The following is a 21,862-nucleotide window of genomic DNA, read 5'->3' as shown; positions in this document are numbered from 1 at the left end:
AACTAGACTAGATGCTTATCAGCATGTATAAACCTGTAGCAGAGCTGCACATAACACTCTGCCTCTGTAAATAACAAGAATATAACTTTGATTCTACAGGAATCTGTAATATCACACAGACGGTGATTAAACGGAATTAAAGGACACATAAAAGGGGGATCTACGTAGCGTTTACACGCTGGTCTAAATCAAATTTGCGCTGGAGGGAAATGCAGCAAATGTATTAACAGGCATACAGCTCTTAGTAAATTTGGAAAACCAATGGCCGTCCTTTCATCTGGAAAGTCCAATCTATGTTAGTTATGAGCTGGTGAACATTTTTGCTATAATTTATGCCAGCTTTTCTCGTAAATTATAAGAAATTTGTCATGCCAAGCCCTGCCCACTTTTTATAAAAGTGTGATGTCCGTGCAAAAAGTTGCAAATTTTTGCACAAGTGCGGCTAAAATGTGCTACTTTTTATGGCAGAATTATGCCACACAACACTTATTAAAGGAGTTGTGGCAAGATGGCATCCCCTATTCATATGCCCTATAAAGAACATCATAAAGTGGGGTCCCTCGTTTGAGACCCCCCTCTGTGTCCTAGAATGGAGAGCCTCTCAGTAAGAGTATCTTCTGTACTGGCGGACTTTCTGCCATCCTGTTTAGAAACATGTTCCCAACCTCTACTTATGTCAGAGACACCCCCTCCCCATGATAATGGCTGCATATACACAGAACCCCTAGATGGTTGTGGAAACTATGTCAAGTCAGAATCCTTCAGAAGCCGTTCTATTATGGGTAAGAATGACTTTCTGGTCTCATGATTTTAGGAACACGTATCAAGAATAACTGCTGACAGAATGCAGATAACTGGAAACAAGCAGCAAATAAGAAGGCAACTTCATACGTGGCAACAGATCAGGGTTGGGGTTTGTCATGTAGAAGTCAGAGTAGACAGAAGTGGTCAGGATCAGGGAGCAGTCAGAAATAGGCAGAAGTCAGGATCAGGGAGCAGTCAGAAATAGACGTCAGGATCAGAGAGCACTCAGAAATAGGCAGAAGTCAGGATCAGGGAGCAGTCAGAAATAGGCAGAAGTCAGGATCAGAGAGCAGTCAGAAATAAAAGTCAGGATCAGGGAGCACTCAGAAATAGGCAGAAGTCAGGATCAGGGAGCAGTCAGTAATAGGTAGAAGTCAGGATCAGGGAGCAGTCAGAAATAGGCAGAAGTCAGGATCAGGGAGCAGTCAGAAATAGACGTCAGGATCAGAGAGCACTCAGAAATAGGCAGAAGTCAGGATCAGGGAGCAGTCAGAAATAGGCAGAAGTCAGGATCAGAGAGCAGTCAGAAATAAAAGTCAGGATCAGGGAGCAGTCAGAAATAGGCAGAAGTCAGGATCAGGGAGCAGTCAGAAATAGGCAGAAGTCAGGATCAGGGAGCAGTCAGAAATAGGCAGAAGTCAGGATCAGGGAGCAATCAGAAATAGGCAGAAGTCAGGATCAGGGAGCAATCAGAAATAGGCAGAAATTGGGATTAGGGAGAAGTCAGGAACAAGCTGCTGTCAGGATCAGGGAGCAATCAGAAATAGGCAGAAGTTGGGATTAGGGAGAAGTCAGGAACAAGCTGCTGTCAGGATTATACGGAGTGAAAACAAACCTTTATTTGGGGCAGTTTCAGGTTCTTATGTCTACGACAAGATTGCGCTCAAAGACCTTGAATTTTTAGACTTTTTTACTAATAATGAAGAAAAACAACTGTTGCTTCAAGTCATGGAAACACATCACAAGGCTGTTCCAACACCGATTACCCAGAAGTCTGCTTTCCGGTCCTTAAGCACTGACTGACAATTATTTGTGTCGTAATTTTGACTATTTTCATATATTTGGAGGTATTTTTGTAGGAACAGCACAAATCTGTAGATTGTCAGGACAAATGCCGTTGTCAATAATTAATGTTTTATAGTATGATGGTTGTTTTGCAAAAGCAGATTGTTCATATTGTATAAAGCTTGTGGAACTGGAAATCTTGCGTGTAAGCGCCATTTCTCATCATATACATCAGTTTTGAGCTCCATCTTGCAGTTGGAATTTAAAGCTAAAACTTTACCCTAACATTACTGTTAGCAGATGTAACAAATTGGGAAGGTGTCTTGCTGTATAGCTGCCACTTTATTTTTTGCCATATTTCTATGGGCCACCTTAGTACACATGTCATCAGTGACATGGAGTAAATCATCATGGAGCGTTAAGCTGCCTGTCCACGGGTGTAGTGATATCCCTCTGCAGATCTCCGCCGCCGGGGAGCAGGGGAGAGCTGACGGTTCTCCGCACTGAGCCTAACTGACAGATAGGCTCACCACGGAGAATTGCGGCAAATCGCAGCATGCTGCGATTTGAATCCTGCGAGCGGAGAATCGCTATGATTCTCTGCTCGTGGACACCATGGCTGTGCTTTCCGTAACAACGCTATGGAAAGCTTTAGACAGCGTGATTCAAAAAAACACAAACAGCGCCAGACAAAGCCCATTAACTATAATGAGGTCCATCAAGTTTCTGTTATGACCCAGGCATTTTACTGGACAACATAAAGCAGAATTTTGTGCTGTTTTGTCTGGTATATTGTGCTGGATCTGCGCCTCCGCTAATGTGAACATATGTGTAGTATTACTCTGCATGGTGCCCTACTCATCAGGTAGTGAAGCAGTTACGGCGCAGTCACATGATGCTTGACACCATGTTTAGTCCTATTAACAGGATCAATCCATGGACCATACCATTCTACTCAGGGGTGTACTGCACTGGTATAAGAGTGGTATGTGAGCAAAATTCTCCATGTATATTAGAGGATTGCATGCTTCCATGTTGTATATATACGTAAACCCAGAATACTTCTCTACACTTTCTGTAGATCTCCAGACAATGGCTGTCTGTTGGCCAATACATTGTAGTCGTCTTCTCTGGCCGACCCTGTGTGAGGTCTGCGGTCACCTTTATATAACATACAGAAAGAGCCTTCACAGAAGGTACAAGAGCTGCGTGAATGTCAGCGGTGACACAACCCATGGACACTGGGGGAAACCATAGAGAGAAGGCGGAGAACTATATATGGATCCCAGACCATTAGGAGGGATCCTGATGGAATCTAATGATTAGTACTCAACTGCCCTTTCGACCCATGCTTGGTTGGGAGCTAAAGTTCTTTGCAAAATTATGTTTTTGGTAACAGCAGCTGATTGGCTGAAATCGTGGCCAATGGAATCTTCTTGCTCTGGAAGATGTTCACGTCTGTCCAGCAGCATCTGTGTCATTGGTCAATGATGTAAGGATGGGTGCAGGTCTATGGTATTTAAGGGGCAGCTGTGGGGTAAGGGGTTGTCTGCAGCCAAATTCTCTGGGAGACCACAGCGCGATTCAATTTATTGGTTCACCTGTTTGAGTTTTTTATCTAAGCTTTAATAAAGGGCTGTGGCCAGTTTTATCTCCATTTAAATCATTTTCCACGTGTCTTATTGATATTGTTAAGGTTTACTGTTATTATGGCATATGATGTAAAATCCCATGTAATAAGGGCACTGATGGTAAATTGGAAAGAACCATCTCATCAAGAGTAAGTAATGCGAAATACTGAGGGCAGTCTGTAATCATGTTTGACCTACAGTATAAAGTTATATCACGTTCCACCATTAGAAGATTTAGCGTTCCCATACAGTGGCACACTTCCCACCATAGTTTGCCTCTAACGAGTATGGTACGTCCGTAATCAAAAGTATACATAGTACAATGTGGCGACATGATGGTACTATGTCCTGCTACACAGTTCCATACCACACAGATTTGGTTTATGGCGTAATAATATACAGACATATATATTAACCTGGCTGCGTAACAACATACAGACATATCATGTAATAACTTTGCACAGTATAATAATACACAGACATATTTACTAACTCAGGACAGTGTATTAAAATACAGACATATGCTATTAGAATCCAGCACAGTATAGAAACATACAGACATCATATAATAACCCAGCGCTGTGTAATAATATATATATATATATACATACATAATAACTCAGGACAGTGTAATTGCATATAATAACGCAGCGCAGTATAGTAATACACATATTTACTAACGCAGAACAGTGTATTGACATACAGATATATCCTATAATAATCCAGCACAGTATAGAAACATAAAGACATCATATAACATCAAATGTACATATATATATAATAACTCAGAACAGTGTAATTGCATATAGACGTATAATAACTCAGCACAGAATTAATAGCATAGAGATATAGCTTTTAACAACTGAGCACAGTGAAATAACATACCGCCACATATCATAACTCAGCACAGTTTAATAGTATATAGACATACTGTATATAATAATCCAGAGTGGTGTAATAACATACGAGCTTATAATATGATCACTCAGGATACGGTAATAACATACAGACATATAAGTCAGCGCCGTATAATAATACATAGACATATATAACAGTGCAGTGCAATATAATAACATACAGACATATCATACAGTATTCAGCTAATAATCCAGAGTGGCGTAATAACATATGGGCATGTAATATAATTACTCAGGGTACTGTAATAACATACAGACATATAATAAGTCAGTGCCATATAGTAATACATAGACATATATAACAATCCAGTGCAGTGTAATAACATACAGACATATCATACAGTATTCAGGTGTGGTGTAATAATATACAAAGTTATATAGCCATAGGTGGAGGAGTCAGCTGCTTGCATGGGGAAGGGCCAGTGAGCATACCTCAGGATGGGGGAGGATGTACGCACCTCATGGCGGAGGTGTGGCAGAGCAGGTTGGGTGAGGTGTACAGCAGCAGGTTAGGTCTTCACATTCAGGCCGCAGCGAATGAAGTGAGCAACTGTCAGGTAGGAAAAAAGGAAGGTATACAGTATACATAATGACACAGATCTATAGACATACTGGGGGGCGAGATATGAATGGGATATGACCCCTGTACTCTGTGTGCAGACCTGAAGAGGATCAGGAGATATCTGCAAACCGTGAAAGCTCTTTGAGACGACAACCCAAAACTACATTTACGAAGGTGTACTAGAGGGGCGGTCCTCTAAAGAAGATTATATATATATATATATTATCATGGAACGCAAAGTCTAATCTGGTCTGGATACAGGTGGTCTTCTCAAAGAGGTCTCACTGCAGCTCTGTGCATAGTAACACTTCATATAATATGCATACGGTATAGATTATATACATATGCATGTTAATACTGATAACTATATATATTCCTCTCTGTATAATAACACTGATCTCTATACCCTTCTCTCTATATAATAATGCTCATATCTATATAGCCTTATCTCTATACAGTAATACTGATCGCTATATACGTTCACTCTTTACAATGCTGATCCCTATATACACTCACTCTATATAATAATACTGATATCTATGTGGACTCCTCTCTATTTAATACTGATATCTGTATACACTTTCTCTATATAATAATACTGATATCTATGTGCACTCCTCTCTATGTAATACTGATATCTGTATACACTGCTCTTTATTTTATAATAGTGAAATCTATACAAACTCTTCCATATAATATTGATCTCTATATATACAGTACCAATATCTGTATATACTGCTTTCTATGCAATAATGCTAATCCCAAGATAAGTAGTATTTGGCATTTAGTGCTCGTACAGACAGTAGTTACCTGGTGATGTATTTTCAATGTCTCAGTTTTCTTTATGAAGGACATTTTCTGTCTTCTCCTTTGTGTATGTGACGATTGTCTTGGTGATATTCTAAGATAAGACATCACATTGTATCGACAAGAAGATCGGCCTCTAGAAATACTGAGGAAAATGATTTTATGAAAAGTTAGAAAATGTTTCTGAAATATATGTCTGCCTTTCATGGGTCAGAAGGGTTGTAGAAAGCCCTCTAAGAGCAGGAACTCTGCTGGCTTCTCCACAAGGTTATTTTGTCTAGCAGCTATCGTTCAGGTAGTTGCTCAGAAAAGTCATTGAAGTGTATGAACAACAGTCGGTGGTTTCCTTTTACCCAGAGCGATGATTGTTCATTAGTTGTTTGCCGAGCTATCATTCATTGAGGGGCTCTCCATGCAAATTCATTCGCGAGTCCTTCGAATACAAACCACTGTGACTTTACACCAGGCGACTTTTTCTCCACTATTCACTATTTTTTTGGTAAGCTGAAACAAAACGACTAGCGACTTATCACTCGTCACTCTGTTGGTGGCCATGTTTACGCTGAACGACTATCATTTGAATTTGCTCTTCGATTATTCGGCCTCCTGGGTTGAATAGCTTTGTATAGAGACATTGCTGTTCAGTGATCTAATCCAAAAATCTAGTGAGGGAAAGGCCATGGTGGGCCTATTCTCATTTGCACAAGGAAAGACCAGAAGCAATGGGATGAAACTGAAAGGGAGCAGACACAAATTAGATATTAGAAAAAAAACTTTCTTACAGTGAGGGTGATCAATGATTGGAACAGGTTGCCAGAGGAGGTGGTGAGTTCTCCTTCAATGGAAGTGTTCGAACAGATGCTGGACAAATATCTGTCTGGGATGATTTAGTGATCCTGCACTGAGCAGGGGGTTGGACTCGTTGACCCTGGAGGAGCCTTCCAATGGGTCAGTTTCGTGACATGTAAACGCAGGCATCGTGCACTTTTCTTTTGAATGATAATTTTAAGGTGAACTTAAAATCCAATGTTCAGCTAGGAAGAGATATAGTATCTCTCAATAGACCGCATGCTGTGTTCTCCACGGGAGGTGGCAGATAACATTGTAATCTGCAGTCAATGGCAAGCAGAACAATGCAGCTGTGTGCACAGCTGTGTGTGTAATTATTCACATGCTGGGCTATGCAAACAGCTCATGGAGGCCCTTTACTTGTAAATGAAGGTGATAAAGTGTTTATGGCCATTAACACTTTATGCAAATAGATCGCAAAATCTTTTAATCTTTCAGTCGTTTGAAAGATTATCTTTGCATGTAAATGGGCCTTTTACCTGGAGGGAGGCTAGCTAGTATTGTAGTCCAAATGCTGGTGGAAATAAATAAAGGTTGGTAAGTCCAGGAGATCTTGACGGTATACTTTCAAGGGAAGCACTAGAATCGTGAGGACTATTTCTTATCTGTTCCTCCCTATATAGCCCCATTTACACACACAGATAATCGCTCAAAATTTGTCAGAAACTGATTGTTTTGAGCAATCATTTTGCATTAGCTACTAATGGGCTAATTAGCCCATTAGTAGCTAACTAGCTTAATTTGCATGTATTTAGAAAACAGCAGTTCATCTGTTCTCTAAATACATCGCTATTGTTCTCCAGCAGGACAGCAGCTGAAAGAGTGTTATCAGCGCAGCGCGCGAAGAACTCGGCGTACGGTCCCTCTTATCAGGGACGACAGATTTTAAGCTGAGCTGAATTCAGTGATGGACAAAAAGTGCACAATCGGCACACATTTACACTCAACAATTATCACTCAAAAGATGGCTTTTGAGCGAATTATGAGCAATAATCGTTATGTGTAAAAGGGCCTTAAGAGCTGAGTCCTCATGTTTATCAGGTAAAACCAGTCTTAGAGGTTCTTCCTGCAGTCTGATAGTATTAGATGAGGCCAAAGTTGTAGTCCAGTGCCCATGTCATCTGTGGGACTGATTTGACCAGTAGACATGTGGTTGATATATTCAGTCCCTTCATGAAGTGGTCACTGAACTTCCCACATGGACTGGACAGAAAGAAGTCTTCATAGCATAAATCCAGAATGTATCTGCGACAAATATGGAAGACCTTACACATATTACTTTATGAGCCATCAGTGCAAATACAGATATTTGGATTAATTTCAAACAACATCAAAGGGCTCTGAGGATGAAAGTCCACAACATCAGTGCTCAAAGCTATCTAAGTGTATTCCTGTGTTTTGTAGATTGGATGGCCTTGTGATGGAAGCAAGTAGTATCTCAGGGTCTCTCGAGGGACACTTAGCTCTTTTGGACTTACTTGCATCTTAGATTTTGCGGCTATCTCCCTATTTACGAGGGATACTCTTTAAGAGCTGCAACCAACTACATGCTTAACAGAGCTAAGCATAAGGAATTCGAAATTACAATTGACTGTGTGCTCCTGTTTAGCCTTTGCCAACCCTTCAGTGACACAGAAGGCTCTTATCCATGTACATAAAAGTTATGTCTGTTCACTTGTGTTGATAGAATAAGTAATTTCCTTTAGTCTCAACATAAACGTTTTTCTTGCTTTGACACCAATAGAACCTGCTTCAAAAGTTTTTTGTGAGCTGAGGACCTTCAACCCTGATCCTTGAGCTGAGGACCTTCAGTCTAGACTCCATGAGCTGAGGTTTTACAACCCTAACCCCGTGAGCTGAGGACCTTCAAAACTGATGCCATGAGCGGAGGATCTTTAACTCTGACTCCATGATCTGAGTACCTTTAGTCCTCACTCCATCGGCTGAGGACCTTCATCCTTGTTTTTGTTCTTCTGCTGTTCGAGGCCACAATCTCCATACGTAACTCACTGGTACTTATCCCCATACTTAAATATATCATGAAATTACACTCAAGGCTTTGTATATGTGTTCATATTTAGTGGTTGACTTCTGCAGTTCAGCATCTATAGGGACCTGACTTGCTCAAAGTGGTACAAAATAATCTTCCCTGAAAATGTGGTGGCCCAGAACCCTTTCGATGTAAAGAAAATTGTATGGTGTATGGATGATGATGATGTGAGGGGGATTGTAAGGTAGAGTTGTGTTGGTGGTATTATATGCCGGAACCGAGGAGCAAAGCATCATGTAATAGTATAAAGGGAGACTCTGAGTCTGGAGGTGTTATTAGTAGGTGGAGGTTGGGGTATACAGGTGAGACAGCGCAGAAGGTGGAAGACCTCATAATCCGTGAACCGTGATTTTATCTCTCTGGAATGTCTGGAATTTCCTGCTTTTTATAATACGTCCTTCAAAAGGTCCAAATCCAGACTATCCCCACCGCTGCTGCCACTGACTTTTGTGTGCTGTAAGGCTTTACAGACATGTTTTGGTGAAAGGCTTTCTGTCCCCTTATCATCCTATTCCCCACACACATATAAGATTATGTAGATCTGTCCTATGTTCTTTACTCAGAAGCTGATTTGTGTTCTCTTTTGCAGAAATGGAAGCTGGATACATGCACAACCAATATGGAAGTGAGAGGTGGGCTGCTTTGTATCTTTCATTCAGCAACATCATTAAATCCACCCTCTATGTCTCTTTATCCAGTCCACTATGCGTCTCTTATCCATCCCATCCTCCTTTCATTCATCCTCCCTTCATCTATCCAGCGAACTATGTCTCCATCAATAAACCTTCCATCCATCATCAGTCCATCCATCTATTATACCTCTACTCAATGTCCCTCCATCCATTCTCCCTCTATCCGTCCCTCCATCCATCCCTCCTTCCTTCATTCTAACTTCATCTATCCAGCGTACTATGTCTCCATCAATAAACCTTCCATCCATCATCAGTCCATCCATTATCCCGCTACTCCATGTCCCTCCATTCATTCTCCCTCTATCCATCTCTCCATCTTTTCATCCATTTCTATCATCTCTCCATCCATCCCTCCGTCCTTGTTTCATTTTCTTGATTCACACATCATTCCCTCCATCTTTCTCTTTTCTAGGTCACCAATCACCCATGAATCCACATATCTGTACATCGAACTACCACCATGGACATATCCATCCATCCCTCCATCAGTCAGTGCGCCATCCGTTTATTCATTAGTTATATCTCCCTCCCTCTAATACCACCATCCACCTATCCATCCATCCAATGATATTACAACCACCTCTCCATCTTTCCCAGTAAAATTACCACCCATTTATCTCTCCATCCATCGGCATTCGTCAAACATATGGGTTTTTTATGTCGTGCCACACAAATCAGTATATATGGAGTATAGGGAAAAGTTAAGGATGGACACATCTGTATGTATAATAATGTTTGTAAAGTGTAACAAACCATTTATTTATCTCTAAAGGAACCATGATGGACACAAATCTGTTACCATTGAAGAACCAACAAGTGAAAATGTATTACCTGCTGAAGACTCTGAAAGACGGGAAGAGGAGGATGAGGAGCAGGTGGGATCTATCTATCTATCTATCTATCTATCTAGCTCTCTCTCACATATCTATCTATCTATCTATCTATCTCATATCCATCTATCTATCTATCTATCTCATATCCATCTATCTATCTCATATCTATCTATCTATCTCATATCTATCTATCTATCTATCTATCTATCTATCTATCTATCTATCTATCTAGCTCTCTCTCTCATATCTATCTATCTATCTATCTAGCTCTCTCTCTCATATCTATCTATCTATCTATCTATCTATCTAGCTCTCTCTCTCATATCTATCTATCTATCTATCTATCTATCTATCTATCTATCTATCTATCTATCTATCTATCTATCTCATATCCATCTATCTATCTCATATCCATCTATCTATCTCATATCTATCTATCTATCTATCTATCTATCTATCTATCTATCTATCTATCTATCTATCTATCTATCTATCTATCTATCTCATATCTATCTATCTATCTCATATCTATCTATCTATCTATCTATTGCAATTAAAATTATTCAATCCGCATTGCAGAATTTAAAATTCTTTAGCTTTTTGCAAAAAAAACAAACAAAAACAATTACAATAGCACAACGCAAGTAATATATCAAGTGGTTTCTCTGATTTCAACACAAAATGCCACTTATAATAACTACTGCAGTCTCCGAATTTTTCACCCTCTTCATAACGAGCGTCTTTAGTACTTGGTAGACCACCTTCTTTACACAATATGCTTTATTCCTCCTCCTTCAGACTTACCGCTGATCCATAGACCTAAAAAGTTCCAGTTTTGTTTCATCGCTCCACAGAACAGAATTCCAAAACTTCTGTGGCTTTTTAGATGGATTTGAACATATTGGAGCCACCTTTTCTTATGCTTTTGGGTCAGTAGAGGTGCATGCCTTGCAGTTCAGGCATTTAGTAGTTTAGACCGTCAGCGTTTAGTATGTGTCTTAGAGCTTGTTCACACGAGCGTGCTTTTAGCGCAGTATATTGAAAAAATCACGACTATACTATACTAAAAATAGCGTGAACGTGCGATTTCCAACTATTAAGTCTCAAGTTTAATTAGCAGTGAAATTGCCCATTCACATGATCGGGAACTGCATGATGCATGTTATCTAGCTCCCATAGGAGTCTATGGAAACAACAGTGCAGCACGCACCAAAGATAGATCAGGGCCTATCTTTTCTCTCAGCATGGACCTTAGACGCGAGCTTTGTACACGCATGTCCTATCTTTCTAAGGTGCAAGTTTTTAGCATGTCTAAAAACCATTAGTTCTATTAGACGCAATCTTTTCACGGGCCTATTATGCATTAAAAGCATGCTCACGTGAATGAGGCCTTACTGTACAAGTGGAAACCTCAGTGCCTGCTGGAACCACATTTTGCAGCAGGTCCTTTGCAGTCACTTGAGAGTTTTTGACTAACTGCCTCCTCAAGAATCTGGTGGCAGTCGGTTATACTTCCTCTTTCTGCTACGTTCGGGTAGTGTAGCCAGTGTTCCTTTAACTTAAACCTAATTTATTATGGGAGTTGAATAATTTTGATTGCAGCTATGTCTTCCTGTCTATTTGTCTCATATCTGTATCTCTGTAGGATGACAACTGGGGTGAGACGACCACGGCGGTGACCTCTGAACGCAGTGCATCCCTGGAGGAGTTAGTTCCTAAAGGAGGACACCAGGAATTTCAGAGCAGTAGAGCCAATATTCGGACTAGGCTGGGCTTCTACATGTTCTGTGTCTTGTCTGTACTCACCTTCCTCACCCCACCACTGTTCATCATGCTGCCCCAGGTTCTATGGGGGTCTGAGCTGGTGCCCTGTGGGGTTATCTGTGAGGGGCTTTATATCTCTGTTGCCTTTAAGCTGCTGTTTATCGCCCTGGGGTCCTGGGCTGTTTTCTTTCGAGAACCTCGATATGTCCTGCCACGCCTAGTAGAGTTCCGAGCCCTCCTTCTTCTGCTACTCAGCCTCTTCCTAGTCTCCTATTGGCTGTTCTATGTGGTGCGGATTCTCGGTCAGCAGGAGCGGAACTTATTGGGCGTGGTCCAGTATACGGTGTCATTGGTGGACACATTCATCTTCATCCATTACCTTGCTGTAGTTCTGCTGGAGATAAGACAGCTGCAGCCCTTCTACATCCTCAGGGTTGTGCGGAGTAGTGATGGGGAGGCCCGCTGCTACACTATAGGGAGAGTCAGGTATGTTGCTTCAGAATAGAATAAATATACAATATATGGCTAAAAGTATGTGAACCTCTGACCATTACACCTACATGAGATTTCTGGATATCGCATTCCAAAACCATGGCCGTTAATATGGATGTTTTCCCCTTTTGTAGCTCCAACAGTCCCTACTCTTCTGGAAAGACTTTCCACAAGATTTTGGGGTGCCCATGAGAATTTGCTCTACATTTGCGCCTTCATGGCTGGTGTTGGGGGAGAAGGCTTGGCTCACAATCTGAGTTCCAATTTACCCTAAAGGTGTTGGATTAGGCTTTATTCACACAAGCGTTTTTATGCGGCTATGTACCCGCGTTTTCACGCCTGGACGAAAAAAGGGGCTATTGGAGGCATTAGATTCCTATGCATTTGTTCACATGGGCGATTTTGCACTGCGAACAATCGCCCGGCGTGGAAAAATATAACATTTTTATCATGTTATTCCAGACAGACTTGATGATTTTGATTGATGTGTTTGACCCCAGTCAAAACAATGGGGTTCATATTCATCCAAGATTTGTGCGTCTCCAAACGCACAAATCTCCCGAGATTTTATCGGCCATTTGAAAGCGGCCTAACACTTCTATTTGGGAAAGCATTCTTACTTTGCAGCTTTTTTTCCACACCTGCCTAAAACATTTGCACAGCACTGTATATAGAGATCTTTATTTATTGGTTGTGCATCCACAGTTTGTATATAGATATTAGTGGCTAGTGTATAGCGCTTATATACAGAGATCCCTATTTATTGGTTGTGTATCTGGAGTGTGTAGTAGATATTAGTAACTGGTGTGTCATGTGTGTTCAGTCTACAGAGATCCGCATTGTTCATCTTAGAGAATTACTATAAAGATTTTCCAGCTTTTACCCCAAGTCCTCACACTAAGAAACAAGAGCAGAGCCTTGATGGCAAAGGTGAGAATGTGGACGGTGAGTCTGGTCTACAAGGTCTCCCCTAAACCCCACATTATCATTTCTCTACTTGGGAACCTCACTGTGACTTCCCTGAAATCAACCAGGAGAATATGGACTCTTGTAGGTTCATTATTTCATAGATCCCATTTATGGCATTTTTGGACCAGTCCCACCAATCACAATTTAAAAAACTGAGGGTGTAATTGTTATTGGGGTCATTTGCTGGTTACTGGAATCAGCTACTGGTTACTGAGATTAGCTGGAAGTTACTAGAATCAGCTACTGGTTACTGGGATCAGTTATTAGGTTCTGGGATCTGCTGCTGGTTACTGGAATCAGCTGCCGATTACTAGGATCAACTACTAGTTAATGGGATCTTCTGCTGGTTACTGAGATTAGCTGCTGGTTACTGAAATATGCTGTGGGTCACTGGGATCAGGTGCTGGTTCCTGGGATTCGCTACAGGTTTCTGGGATCTGCTGCTGAATACTGGGTTCGGCTACTAGTTACTGGGATCAGCTGCTGGTTAATTGGATGTGCTGCTGGTTACTGGGATCAGCTAATGGTTATAGGGATCAGATGAGAGTTATTAGGATTTCCTGCGAGTTACTGGGATCTGCTGCTGGTTACTTGGATGAACTACTGATAAAAGGCCATCAACACTGTCTTCTGAACCATTCATTTAAAATACAGAGCTTGAGTCCCGGACTGACACGGGTGTCTGGACCCTAACTCATGTGATGCTCTGATTTCGGATCTTTAGCCCCACGGTCAGGCCTGGAAATATTTACAAACTCCATATATTAAACAGATTTCAGTGTGGACAGCCAATTACTAGGATCTGCTGCTGGTTATGGGGATCTGTTGCTGGTTACTGTGATTTGCTGGTGTTTACTGGGATCACATACTGCAATTTGCTGCTGGTTATTGGATTAAGCTACTTGTTCATGGGATCTGCTGCTGGTTATTGGGATAAACTACTAGTAAGAGGCTGTCTTCGGAACAGCATATGGAGTTCGAAAGTGTGTCCCGGGCTGACCGTGGGTCTCTGGACCCGAACCAATCTAATGCTCTTATTTTGGATCCTTAGACACGCTGTCAGGCTGGGACATACTTACGAACTCCATATGTTAAACGGATGGTTCAGATGACAGTGTGGCTTGGCATTTGCTGCTTACTGGGATCAGGGGGTCAGAAACGCTATCTTTTCTCCTTAGGGAGAGCACCTAGACATTGAGTGATGAGACTCATAATGGCCATGCACGCACCTCTGGGTAATATGCAAATAAGGGAGATGGAATAAAACCTCTATAGTGCCACCTATTGGAAGGCAGCATTCCTTCAAGCCAAAGTCAGACTTTTCATACAAGCCTTGTAACAATGACTGGGAATTAAAAGCAAAGCCAGACTCCATGTACATATAGCTTTTTCAGGGTTTTTTCCCTTCATCAGTGTATAGTAGGAGTCTGGCTTTGCTAGTGAGAGGCCTGGGACGGGGGTCAGAAACGCTATCTTTGCATCATAATATGCAAATAAGAGAGATGGAATAAATCCTCTACAGTGCCACCTATTCAAAGGCTTTAAGGAATGCAGCCTGCCAATAGGTGGCACTGTAGACGTTTTATTCCATCTCCCTTATTTGCATATTACCCAGTGGAGCATGGATGGCCATTTGAGTCTCCTCACTCACCGTCTAGGTGCTCTCCCTAAAGAGAAAAGATAGCGTTTCTGACCCCCCCCCCCCCATCCCAGGCCTCTCACTAGCAAAGCCAGACTCCTACTGTACACTGATGAAGGGCAAAACCCCCAAAACAGTTGTCTGTACATGGAGTCTGGCTTTGCTTATAATTCCCAGTCATTGTTGCAAGGCTTGTATAAAAAGTCTGACTTTGACTTGAAGGAATGCTACCTTCCAATATGTGGCATTGTAGAGGTCTTATTTCATCTCCCTTATTTACTGGGATCAGTTACTGCAATTTCCTACTGGTCATTGGATTAAGCTACTAGTTGCTGGGATCATGACTGGTCACTGGGATCTGCTGCTGGTGATGTTATATCAGGACTCTGAAGAATATGCTAATAGGTTCTTTCCATTTCTTATAATCAAAGGCTTCGAAGACAGCAACATGAGCCAATCACAGATTCTGATCCCATCATCAACCAATTACAAGGACAGATACTATGCAGATATTGAACTGGAACGCAAGATACGTAGACGACGTGCCAGGTGACACCAGCAGCGATCTGGATTATGATCCTCTTATATACTGTCTGTACTATTTTAGATGACAGTTATACATAGTCTGTATGGCTCTACATAAAGTTATTTGCCTTCCACAGGATTTTACATTAGACGGTCTGTACTGTTCTAGATTAAAACTATATATAGTCTGTACTGATCTAGATGACAGTTCTGTACAGTCCTAAATTACAGCTGTATTCAGTCTGCTCGGATCTAGATTACAGTTATAAGCAGTATGTGTGGTTCTAGATAAAAGTCATACGAAGTCTGATAGATTCTAGATCACAATTCTACTCAGTCTGTGCAGTTCTAGAATACCATTAACCACCGTCTATTTTGTTCTAGACCGTATAGCATCTGTTACATACAGTTCATACTTTTCTAGGTAATATGATGACATGTTTACACGATCTGTAATGTGCTAGATTACATGGTGTCTCATATATGCAGTCAATATTCTTCTAGATTAGATGATGATACAAATAGAGTTTGTGCTCTTCTAGATTACGTGGTAACAGGTACATACTGTCTGCAAAGTTCTAGATTGCATGATGTCTGTTATATACACCCTGTACTGTTTTAGATTAGATTTTAACAGGTACATACAGTCTGTACGTCTAGATTAGACAGTATCTGTTATATAGAGTCTATACTGTACTAGATCATATGATATCTGCTATATACAGCCTTCACTATTTCAGATTACATAGTGACATGTACATGCAGTCTGTACTACTCTAGATTAGATGGTAACAGGTGCATGCAGTTTGTACTTCTAGATTAGACAGTATCTGTTATACAGAGTCTATGCAGTTCTAGATCATATGATATCTGCTATATACAGACTTTACTATTTCAGATTATATGGTGACAGGGATTTTTCTAGATTTCATGGTCATAGTTAAATATAGTGTGTACAATTCTAGATTAGACAGTGTCTGTTTTATACAGCCTGTGCTGTTCTGGATTACATGGTGGACAGCTATATAGTGTGTGTCTGTTATACAAACTATAATTGTTCTAGATTGCACAGTGTCACATAGTCTGTCTGTTTCATACAGTCTGTATTGTTCTAGATCACATGGTGACAGGCATATAAAGTTACGGTGTATTATCTGTTCTCAGGTTGGTGGTTACTGTACACAGGTCGTTCTCTGAGGTTCAGCGCATGGACAATAGGATAAAGTCTGGACAAGCGATAGATGCCAGAGAGGCCGCACAGAGCATCTTCCCTCTTATTGCCCAGAGCCTGCAGCGCTACCTGCGCTCAACGCAGCAGACTCACCTGTACAGCATGGAGAGTATAATAAAGCATCTCACACTGTGCCTCATGCACAGCATGTCCCCACAGGTAACGTAACCCTCTAAGGGAGGGGCTCAGGTGTGAAATATGGAGCATATGTGCTGGACACTACAGCTCCAGAATAGGATCTCACTTATATGTGTGTTTTCCTCCAAACCCCAACAATGTGGCCATGTGATCTCAGCACTGTATTGGTTACCTTTCCTTTTCTCATATACTCACACATGTTAAGCACTGCATCCTGGTCGTCTAGGACAGTGAAGGTATTAACAACTAAAGAAGTGCTTATTTTTTGCATACTTGGTGGTCTAGGCTAGTGAAGGGCTACTGTCTGCATCTCTGCTGGTCTAAGTGAATCGGTAAATGTCAAGGTGGAGGACAGCGAAGAAGTTAATGTCAACATCCATAGTCTAGGTCAGGGAAGGGGTTAATGCCAGGATCCATGGTGGAGGAAGTGAAGGAGTGTGCCTTCTATATCTGGTGCCCAGTAGGTTATTCTTCCTTCCAGGCTCCAGTTTTATTGTTTCATCCCTAAACATTGTGGTATACTGACACCTACCTCAGGGGCAGTTTTTTGTGGATCCTTGGGACCGAGATCACTTGGGCGATCACAGTGTGGCTATCAGCACAGACAATCAGACGACTAGATGACAATGTAGCATTGGTGGGCAGGTAACTGGATGATGTAGCAGAGCTGGGCCAGTAACTAGATGATGTAGCATAGCTGGGCAGGTAACTAGATGATGTAGCAGAGCTGTCCAGGTAACTGAATGATGTAGCAGAGCCGGCCAGGTAACTGAATGATGTAGCAGAGCCGGCCAGGTAACTGAATGATGTAGCAGAGCCGGCCAGGTAACTGAATGATGTAGCAGAGTCGGGCAGCTAACTGGACGATGTAGCTGAGCTATGCCAGTAGCAGACCAATATAGCAAAGTTGTTCATGTAACAGGTCAGACAAGGCTGGGTAACAGAAGGAGACCTGGTTTAGCAGTTAACAGGACCGAAACTAGGGTCAACTAAGTGAAGTCCAAAGATACAAATAAAGTAGTTAATGAGTTCAATAGGAACTACTGTAGTAACAGAGACCAAAGACCAGGGAGAGTTAACCACAGTGGACCATACTGTCAAAACATGCTTGCCCTGGTCAAGAACCCCGTGGTATGTATGGAGGGTCTAGAAACATGGCCCGGCATCCACAAAGATGCAGACATATGGCGCTAAAAAGGTGAGTAGCGAACATCCGTATGATTAGCACATTGATCACCTACCTCTTCTTGTCCTAACCATAGAGAGAAGAACAGAGAAGTATAGAGCGGTGAGAATAGTTCTCCGCCATTATGGTTAAACTAGGACAATTGCTGACTGTTCAGACAGCAGCTACATTGATGGAATATATTGCAATGTTTTGGAGTACAGTGGTGAGCGCCATTCTTCTCCCAGTGACCCGATAACATGTACTAACCTCTTCTGTATCGCAGGCCTTTCTGGAGCAGTATCTGCGCCCTGGGGCCCAATGTGAATACTCTGGAGCCCAGCCAGCTCTGTGGACATTAGTGAGCGAAGAAGCAGTCACACGAAGCCTGAAGTCCAACCTGACGTTCTGCCTCCGCAGTTCTGACACCCAACTGGTGGTGAGTGTGAGTGCGATTCCCAGCCTGACACTCACTGAGAACTTCATCCCACCAAACTCACATCGCTTCTTAGTGCAATTGTATCCTCAGGTGCTGGACACCAGCAGCATATCTCCAGCGTAAAGTCCGCGGCCATGTGTGTACATACTACTATATATAACATGTATATACTATATTTGTTACATGAAGCTTTAATGTGTATATATCTTTCTGTATATCCTGTATTATCACATGTATGTATTATATATCACCCTATCGTACTTTATGCCAAACACGTCGCCCCATCCTATTATAACGGGAGGTTTGTGACATCATCACCTTGCTCAGTATTAATAACATTAAAGGTCATATTTGGAAATAATTTACTCAGTTGCTGCCATTTGTTCATAGACTCAAGCGCCTTAAACCGATTTGGAGATCTGAAAATCAGCCAGCACTTTGAATACACTGCCAAACTAAGGAGTGGACTCTAAAGAGTAAGGAGTCCTACTCTTAAAAAGTGGAGACAAGTGGAGACTAACGTGATGAAGCTCAGGCATGGGGGGGGGGGGGGGGGCGGGGGGGCAGCGTCCCACTGCTGAGCAGCATCCCAAGACCTACAACAAGAAGTGAGAAGCAATTGGGGCTGGCTCTTTAGCGGGAACTATGGAGCAAAAGGCGATCCTGTGCAGGGGCGTAACTAAAGGCTCTGGGGCCGGGTGCAAAAGTTCAGCTGCCCCCCTCCATCTGTACCAGTACCCATATCTAAACCGTACTGCATGCAGATGCAAAACGAATTTACATACATGATCTAGCCCCTTGGTGTAAGCTTTCTAAACATTTTTAAGTTTTGAGTGTGAACATTTCTATTTTAATCAAGAGGGGTGTCCTCTCTGCATTTGTATATTATATATGTGCCCCATCCCAACCAGTTCCATTTTAGCCTGAGGAAGGATCGATAGAAGATGCCGTCACCCCTTCCCTTCCCCTCGCTTGCTCACCTTCTCTCCTCCCTGCCGTCTGATTGCAATGGGAGGGGACCGGGGCGGAGCTAAGCGCTGCCCCGTCCTGCCTCCTCCCATTGCTGGCTGTGGACATGGGGAGGGGATGAGAGCTTAGCTCCACCCCATCCCGCCTTTGTCCGTAGGCAGCAATGGGAGGTGGGACGAACGGTGCTTAGCTCCGCCTCCGGCACGCCCCCTCCCATTGCAACTAGGCCGGAGGGGAGGAGGGAAGAGGGAGGGAATTTAGCAGTCATGCTGATAAACTCCCTCCCACCTCCCTTCTTTGGCCACTGTCATTGGCTCCCATAGGAGCCAATGTAGCAGCCGATGTATTCCGGCCCAAAAGATAGTTCCAGAACTATTTTTTGGGGGCGACATAAAAATGCCTGGCACTATATTGGCCGGCTAGGTGCTTTTATGTCGCTGGAATACGGCCATGTGATCTGGTGCATTGGAATCCAATGCATCAGATCACAGCGTATATCGGCCGACCGTGAAAACGGCGGGCCGATATACACTCATGGGAAAGAGGCCTTAGACTGTGTTCATGTTGTTGGTTGCATTTTTGAACCACAAGTAAAATCATATTAAAAACTGCATGTGGATTCAAACAATATATGCGGGTTTTTTGCTTTTTTTAAAACTGCATGCAGGTTTCTAATGCGTCTTTTAGTTGTGTGTAAAGTGTGCAGTCATATACAGTATATACCCAGGTCATACCAGCTGTACATATATAATTATATACAGGAGATGTCCAGGTTACACCAGCATGCTCCATATCACTATATACAGGGAGAAATCTATACATATTCTGTATACAGTGATGTTGGACATGCTGGTATAAGACCGGTTTCACATCTGCGTCGAAACCTCTGTCCGGAGATTCTGTCACAGATCCATGCAGCGCTTTTTCTTCCTTCCAAAAGCTGGGCAGCTGGGCTAATTTCACATGGGCAAGTGAACATGCGATTTCCCACGGATGACTCAAAAACGCCTCGCATCACTTCAGGGAAGGAGGATTGGCAAGTGTTTCCCATTGTTTTCAATGGGAAAACTTGCATCGCACTTGTGTGCACCTTGCATGCCTTGCAATGGTTTTGCCAGGGGAAATGCCCAAACAGAAAACATGCCACACTTTCGTTGCGGGAAAAAAAATCACTCATGTATATGACTCTATTCAAAAGAATGGGGTTCCAATCCGTGCGTTATGAACGCAACACACAAATCTCGCACGATTTTATCGGCCATGTAAAAAGCAGCCTAAGGCTTCATTCAGATGAGTGTGCTTTTTTGCACGCCTATGTGCGCAAAAAAAAAGAGTGCTGCTCGCATGAGCGGAAAACGTGTTTCATATGCCCGTTCACTGGAGCAGCTGCTCAACGAAGGTCCCTTCATCACTGAACACTGTGACAGCATTGTCACAGTGTTCAGTGATGATGGGACTCCCTGCGAGGATGAAGGAATCCCCTGCAACAGCTGTTACAGCTCTGGGAGAGGACCACGATGCTATCCCATTGCTTTAAATGGGGCCGGCGCTGCTGTCGCCCCACTGAAAGCAGTGGGATGAAGGCAACACCCGGCGGGATTTTCAGGGAAGGGTTTGAAATATAAGCCCCTTTCTGAAAATAAGCCATAGCTGCTGGAAAAAAAATTATACATCACCTAGCAGTGCTGTCGAGGCTCTGGCGTGTCTCCTCCCTGGCTCCCGTGCACTCTTTTGAATCATTTCTTCTGGCCAAGAATTTGAAAATCCCTGCCTCCTGGAAGTGCTGCCTCTGATTGGCTGAGCGCTGTGACCAATCAGAGACAGCGCTCAGCCATTGAATGATAGCTGAGCGGTGTGACCAATCAGAGGCAGTGCTTTATGGAGGAAGAGATTTTTCAATCCCCAGCTATCAAAATACAGAAGAATACTGCTGGGGATGGGGAGAAGAGCTGGACAACGCTTTTAGGGGAGTTAATTTTTTTTTTTTCTACAGCTAGGGATTTTCGGAGTAGGGCTTATATTTCAAGCCCCCGTCCCGAAAATTATCGTTGCGGGGGTTGCCTTCATTCCATCGCTTTCAATGGGGCGGCAGCAGCACTGGCCCCACTGAAAGCAATGGGATGGCATCATGCTCCTCTGCCACAACTGTGGAGGGGATTCTTTCATCCCCATGGGAGTCCTATCATCACTGAACACTGTGACAGCGCTGTCAGAGTGTTCAGTGATGAGGGGACTCCCCGCGGGGATTCACGGAACCCTCCAGGAGTCCCCTCATCACCGTAGGGACTAAGGGGTTAACATCGGGATTTTTAAAGGGTGTTTCTAGCCAGAAGCACCTTTTAAATGTCCTGCTGTAAGCAGCTGGGAACCTGTTCCCTGTG

The 21,862-nt window shown here is 42.6% G+C and overlaps 1 protein-coding gene across 3 annotated transcripts; it reads left to right on the top strand.

The window, feature by feature from the left end:
• Positions 1 to 4,827: 4,827 nt before the first annotated feature.
• Positions 4,828 to 18,873, top strand: LOC136625325 (vang-like protein 1). 3 transcript variants are annotated; one of them, XM_066599429.1, is made up of 9 exons: positions 4,828 to 4,914; positions 8,320 to 8,587; positions 9,215 to 9,257; positions 10,090 to 10,192; positions 11,796 to 12,400; positions 13,230 to 13,336; positions 15,446 to 15,563; positions 16,704 to 16,929; positions 18,360 to 18,873. In XM_066599429.1, the coding sequence occupies exons 3-9, from the start codon at positions 9,217 to 9,219 to the stop codon at positions 18,633 to 18,635; spliced, it is 1,476 nt and encodes a 491-aa protein (XP_066455526.1). In that variant the 5' UTR covers positions 4,828 to 4,914; positions 8,320 to 8,587; positions 9,215 to 9,216; the 3' UTR covers positions 18,636 to 18,873. The 3 variants fall into 3 exon arrangements, with proteins under 3 accessions (XP_066455526.1, XP_066455524.1, XP_066455525.1); XM_066599427.1 differs by having other exon boundaries at positions 13,230 to 13,351; XM_066599428.1 differs by lacking the exon at positions 8,320 to 8,587 and having other exon boundaries at positions 4,830 to 4,914; positions 13,230 to 13,351.
• Positions 18,874 to 21,862: the final 2,989 nt, after the last annotated feature.

This window comes from Eleutherodactylus coqui, chromosome 4, assembly GCF_035609145.1.
Source record: "Eleutherodactylus coqui strain aEleCoq1 chromosome 4, aEleCoq1.hap1, whole genome shotgun sequence".
Taxonomy (NCBI): domain Eukaryota; kingdom Metazoa; phylum Chordata; class Amphibia; order Anura; family Eleutherodactylidae; genus Eleutherodactylus; species Eleutherodactylus coqui.
This window is presented reverse-complemented; position numbering and strand designations above follow the sequence as displayed.

What these genes read in the sequence shown, in the direction of transcription:
- LOC136625325 (XM_066599427.1), top strand. Translation starts at nt 9,217, where the DNA reads ATGGAAGCTGGATACATGCACAACCAATATGGAAGTGAGAG. An exon ending in AAGAGGAGGATGAGGAGCAG is followed by an intron (nt 10,193 to 11,795) that starts GTGGGATCTATC and finishes GTATCTCTGTAG; the next exon opens with GATGACAACTGGGGTGAGAC. An exon ending in ATACGTAGACGACGTGCCAG is followed by an intron (nt 15,564 to 16,703) that starts GTGACACCAGCA and finishes ATCTGTTCTCAG; the next exon opens with GTTGGTGGTTACTGTACACA.